The following is a 5,778-nucleotide window of genomic DNA, read 5'->3' as shown; positions in this document are numbered from 1 at the left end:
GAGAACTGCGTCCAGTTTTGCATTTGCAAAATGGAAATAAGAAAGCTATATAGCCTGCTGTTACTCTAACCAGAGAGCATCCAGTGTGCACATGCTTGAATCCCAAGTGAGTTATAGGTATGCTCTTTAAGGCTGAATGAAAATAGTTGGGAAGGTTAGGAGGACATTAGACCATGTTGAAAATGGCTACCTGATCTAAGGTAAGTCAAGATGGGGGGTGCTAGTGGAGAGGGGCTGAGAGGATTGTGGGAGCAAGCAGGCTCAGGGTGGATCAGGGGTTCATCAGGGGAACAGGGGGCAAGTGGGATCTGTAGGGGATTACTGGGGTCCAGAAGGGTCTGACAAGGATCAGGGGGACTCGTGAGGTCTGCAGGGGCCATTCTTTGTCCCCTGACCCCACCCCCAGTGAACCTACAACACCATCCCTCCCAGCCTTCCCTCCACCAATACTTACTTCCTTGGCTCTAGCAGTGGCAAACATTGATAAATTTGATGGTGCCAGGAGCAGCTTGCAAGATGGAGAATTGAGGAGGCTGACTGGTCTGTGGGGAGGGGGAAGAGGGGCAAGGGCCTAAAAAATAGATCAGTGCTGGGGGGGCATGTAGGGAAAGTGAAGCTCCAGGGTCTGGGTGAGCAGCTGGGCTTTCCCAGCCTTGGTACTATGCAGGCAACTGTACAGAAGTTCCATGCACCAGCCTAACCTAGATTGAGTATGTCTGATACTATATTGATCCAGGTCTATCTTAGACTGGGTTCTGGCATTTTAGACCAGTCTGTATGCGTGGAACTTCTGTACAGTTATGGGTTTAGATTGATTCCCAATCACTGGAACTGGGGCAATAAGTGCAAAGTTCACACCTGGGTGAACTAAATTAGATCAGCCGGCCATTTTAACTTGATCTAACTTACCCCTAACATCCCTGAATGTCTTGCATATTTAATCCCTGTCCCTCTGCTAACATTATCATCTTCTTGAACAGGACAGAAATATTGGAATTATATAGGACCAAAACTGTAACAATACTATAAACAGACAATGTCCCTGAGACTGTAGCATCAGGAATAACATAGACCCTTAGGTAATAGCCTGAATATGAATTAACAGGAGGAATTGCTCAAAATTCTTTTGTTACAATTTTCTTTTAAGAAAAGCCTTTTTGTCAAACACAAATATTTTACAGGTTTTTCATTAAAAAACCCCTCTAAAGCCTAAATAGTACAAACATGAAAAAAAATGTTCTTTCAAGCAACATTTTTCAGTTAAGCCAAACTTGTTAGTAGAGGAGTACAAGATCCATTAGTGGACTTAAAATGGAGCTTGATTAATTTATGTACAGAATTACATGATAGGGTTGCTTTTAATAGAAGAAGCCTGAACTCAATTACCTGGATTTCCTTTCCTGTTTACACTCTCATATTGCCATGTTTTTGCTTGAGAAAAAATTTTAAAAATCGCTTTTGAGAGCTGAAATTGAGGGGGAAGAACACCCATTATTTTTTTCCCTAAAGAAAATGAAAAATCTTTATAGAAAACATTTAAAAAATGAAAGAGTTTGTTTTCATTAAATTTTTCACAGGGAAAAAATGTTTTCCAGTGCATATCAACTGAAAGGTCTTTCTTCTCTCTCTCTTGTTTTTAGGAGTCTGTATTCTTAATCCATTTCAAGGCAAAATGTTATGAAGTATGAGTATGAGAGCCAAGTGTATATGAGAAGACATAAGCCATAATATCTCAATAAAAGAAAAATATTTAGAAAAACCAATGGAAAGAAGAATAAGTCTCTCCCCTGCAAAAGACAGTGACAAGAAATCTTGATATGCTCTTACTTACTGTCATATTTTGTTATTTAGAAGAGGGAGAATCAGACTAGATTAATCCAATATTGATTCAAATGCTTTGATCCCAAAGGATGAGTCAGTGTTACAAAATATTTTCCATAAATTAAAACCTGTAGCTCCCATTTGTTCCCTAATGCATTGCTTGGAAGTTGATTAGGTTCAAGGCTCACTACATTCAGAAAGAAAGAGTCATATTTGTTTCAGTGCTCTCTTGTTCTCTGTTTTCTTTGATGAGAAGAGGGATTACCATATTTTCCACTAGTTTATACCTCTCATCAAACAGATGTCATTTGGAAATACTGATGAATTCTGTTTAATTGGTGCCCTTCAGACTAATTACATCTGCTTACCTCTCACAATTAATTGGCTTTGGTGCTCCACAGCTGCTGCGTCGTTTCTTGCTATACAGGTGTAATTCCCATTATGCAGCAGTGAAAGATTAGAAATCCTTAAGGAGCTGGTGAAGTCAATGTTGTCAATGGTAACTCCAAGACTGTCCGGGATTGGTCTGCCATCCTTCTGCCAGGTTATTGTGATTGGCAAATCCCCTGAGACTACAACACATGGAATGAAGACTCGCTGCCCAATGGAGAATCTTGGAGACTCAAAAGGCTGGATGAAAGGTGGAACTGAAAATAAAAAAGAAAAATAATTATTGCAAATATGCAGCAGAATTAGTGAAAACTATCATGAACCAGACATTTGGTATATAATGTGCTGTGTATGTAAAAGAAATTGTAGCTATGTAGCACCTTTCAGATAAAGGTCTTTATATTCTTCACCAACTTGAATTAAACTTCACAGCATTTTTCTGTGATAGGTCCTGTTTTCTCTGGCTAACAGTTTAATAAACAGAATCTACAATCTGCTTAAACACCTGAATTTTGGAGATGCTCAACACCCACAGTCCCAGTGAAAATCAAAAGAAGCAGCTAAAAAAAATCAGCTCCTACATCCTCATTTGGCATGTTGTTACCTAAAGAATTCTTCCTTGACAGTCTAGGAAGCGGTTATCACATCAAAGAAACAGGTTGTAGTAACTTGCTGAAGGTCTCACAATAAAGTTGATATAAATCTAGTGTTCTGACCACTCTGACTGTCTTTGTGTTACATAGTTCAGCACAGTTTAATTCTTTATCATTATTATCAGGGTTTCTTTGTCATGGTTCTTTGTCTTTCCTTAAAAAAATACGTTTGCCTGTTTTTTAAAAATTATTAAGAAATCTATAATGTACAGGTTTCTTCTTGAAATTTATATGCTAATACATGAAAACCTTTACAGGGATATTCTCACAGAGGATTCTGATCATTTTCAGTTTCTTGTACACTGATTTTCAAATAGTTCTGCTCAGAATGCAACTAGCCCCACTATGTTCAATGGGTCTAATCCAAAGCATAAGGGCCCTAAATACATATTTGCAAAATCAGCACTTTGGGGTAAAAATTGACATCTATAGGGAAGGCCAGCATCAATTTCAGCTCCCTGAAGGCCTGTGTGAGTAATATTTTTTCATTTAAATGGCTGTGCAAAAACAAAAAACAAAACAAAAAGCCCTAAAAAACCCATGATTGGAACAACCTTCCAGCCTCAAATTCATCCTTTCTTTGATAAAAATAAAATTCCATTTGAAAGAAACTTTTCAACAGGTACCTGTATTAAAAAAATGGTTCGGTAAATAAAACCAAGGAAGCTGCTGTACTGGTAACCTGCTTTTACCCAAGACTACCTAGGAAACTCACACACAAGATGTGGGAGACTGAGATTCAAGTTCCTTCTTCCTCCTGAGGAAATCTGAATCAACATCTCTTTGGAGAGGACCCAGATCACTAAAGTATTTTCCAGAGTCAGTTGGTCTCAGTCTCTCCTACTGATGCTGTTAACACTTTCATTAAAATATACATTCACAGAGCCAGAGAAAGAAAGACAGTCAGGAACTGATATAGGTTGTGTTCTAATTAATATTTAAGTATTTTAGGCAGAATGGAACAGCATCAAGGCATATTGAGTGAGACCCACTGGAAACTACCATACAGTTGTACATATATTTGATATGGGAGAGACGAGATATAGTAGACTTATTTAACATGTTTCTTTCCTCCTTTCCATCAGAAATTTAGACATCTAGGTGTTGGTAGGAATCAGAAACAGTTATATGGATCAGGAAGTCTTTAGAAGAGGCAAGAATGTGGCTTCACTGACATCCCCAGAAACATTTTTATCCGATGTGCAGGAAGAATAGCAAATATGGTAGGTACCCAGCTTGGTTTAACAGAGGACTCTTCAGTGACCTTGAAAACAAAAAAGGTAGCTCACAAGAAGTGGAAGCTTGGACAGATGACTACGAAGAATATAATAGTATTGCTTGGGCATACAGGGATGAAATCAAGAAAGCCAAAGCACAATTAGAGTTGTAGCTAGCAAGAGATGTGAAAGGTAACAAGAAGAGTTTCTAAAAGTATGTTACCAAAAAAAGGAAGGTCAGGGAAACTGTGGGTCCCTTACTAAATGGGGGAGGCAACCTAGTGACAGATGATGAGTAAAAGGCTTAAGTACTCAATATTTTTTTTACCTTGGGCTTCACAGGCAAAATCAGCTCCCAGACTACTGCACCAGCAACACAGTTTTGGGAGAAGGTAAACAGCCCTCCATGGTGTAAGAACAGGTTAGGAACTATTTAGAAAAGATGGATGTGTGCTAGTCCATGTGGCCAGATGCAGTGCATTTGAGGGTGCTGAGGGAATTGGCTGATGTCATTGCAGAGCCACTGGTCATTATCTTTGAAAACTCATAGTGATTGAGGAAGTCCCAGACAATTTGAAAAGGGCAAATATAGTGACCCTCTTTTAAAAAGGGAAGAAGGAGAATCCAGGGAACTACAGACGAGTTAGCCTCACCTCAGTCCCCAGAAAAATCATGGAGCAGGAATCCTTTTCTAAGGATCCTCAAGGAATCCTTTTCTAAGCCCTGGGCGGGGGGGAGGGGTGTGAAAGTGATCAGGAATAGTCAGCATGGATTCACCAAGGGCAAGTCATGCCTGACCAACCTGACTGCCTTCTCTGATAAGATGACTGGTTCTGTGGATACGGGGAAAGCAGTGGATGTGATATACCTTGACTTCAGCAAGGTTTTCTTATGGTCTCCCACAGAATTTTTGCAAACAAACTGAGGAAGTATGGGTTGGATGAATAGAAGGTAGATAGAAAGCTGGTGGATCATCAGCATTAATGGGTAGTAGGTAGTGATCAATGGTTTGAGGTCTAGTTAGCAGCTGGTATCAAGTGGAGTGCCCTGGGGGTCAGTCCTGGGGCCACTTTTGTTCAGTATCTCCATTAAAAATCTGGAACATGGGATGGATTGCACCCTAAGACTGTTTACAGATGACACAAAACTACAGGGTGTAGTAGATACACTGGACAGATTCACAGTGACCTAGATAAATTAAAGGATTGGGCCAAAAGAAATCTCATGAGACTCAACAAGGACAAGTGCAAAGTCCTTCACATAAGATGGAAGAATCTCATGCACCGCTACAGGTTTGGGACCAACTGGCTAAGCACCAGCTCTTCAGAAAAGGACTTGGGGGTTACAGTGAACAATAACTTTGATGGGAGCCAACAGTGTGCCCTTGTTGCCAAGAGGGCTAACTGCATACCAGGCTACGTTAGTAAGAGTGTTGCCAGCAGATCATGGGAAGTAATTATTCCCCTCTATTCAGCACTGGTGAGGCCACATCTGGATTACTGTGTTCACTTTTGTCCCCCCCCCCCCAAACACAGAAAAGATGTGGACAAATTGGAGAGAGTCCAGCAGAGGGCAACAAAAAATGGCTAGGGGACTAGGGCGCATGACTTCTGAGAACAGGCTGAGGGAACTGGGCTTATTTAGTCTAGGGAACAGAAGACTAAGAAGGGAGTCAATAGCAGCTTTCAACTACCTGA

General features: G+C 40.3%; 1 protein-coding gene across 1 annotated transcript in view; it reads right to left on the bottom strand.

Annotated features, from left to right (window-relative positions):
- The window catches only part of DSCAM (DS cell adhesion molecule), a 737,680-nt gene that overhangs the window by 285,105 nt on the left and 446,797 nt on the right, over positions 1-5,778 (bottom strand). The window contains exon 9 of the mRNA XM_019523886.1: positions 2,190-2,468. Within this exon, the coding sequence (XP_019379431.1) occupies positions 2,190-2,468 (279 nt within the window). The remainder of the gene's footprint in view (positions 1-2,189; positions 2,469-5,778) is intronic.

This window comes from Gavialis gangeticus, unplaced genomic scaffold (assembly GCF_001723915.1).
Source record: "Gavialis gangeticus isolate Ggan-Ray unplaced genomic scaffold, GavGan_comp1, whole genome shotgun sequence".
NCBI lineage: Eukaryota > Metazoa > Chordata > Crocodylia > Gavialidae > Gavialis > Gavialis gangeticus.
Note: the sequence above shows the minus strand (reverse complement) of the source record. Positions and strands in the feature narration are given on the sequence as shown.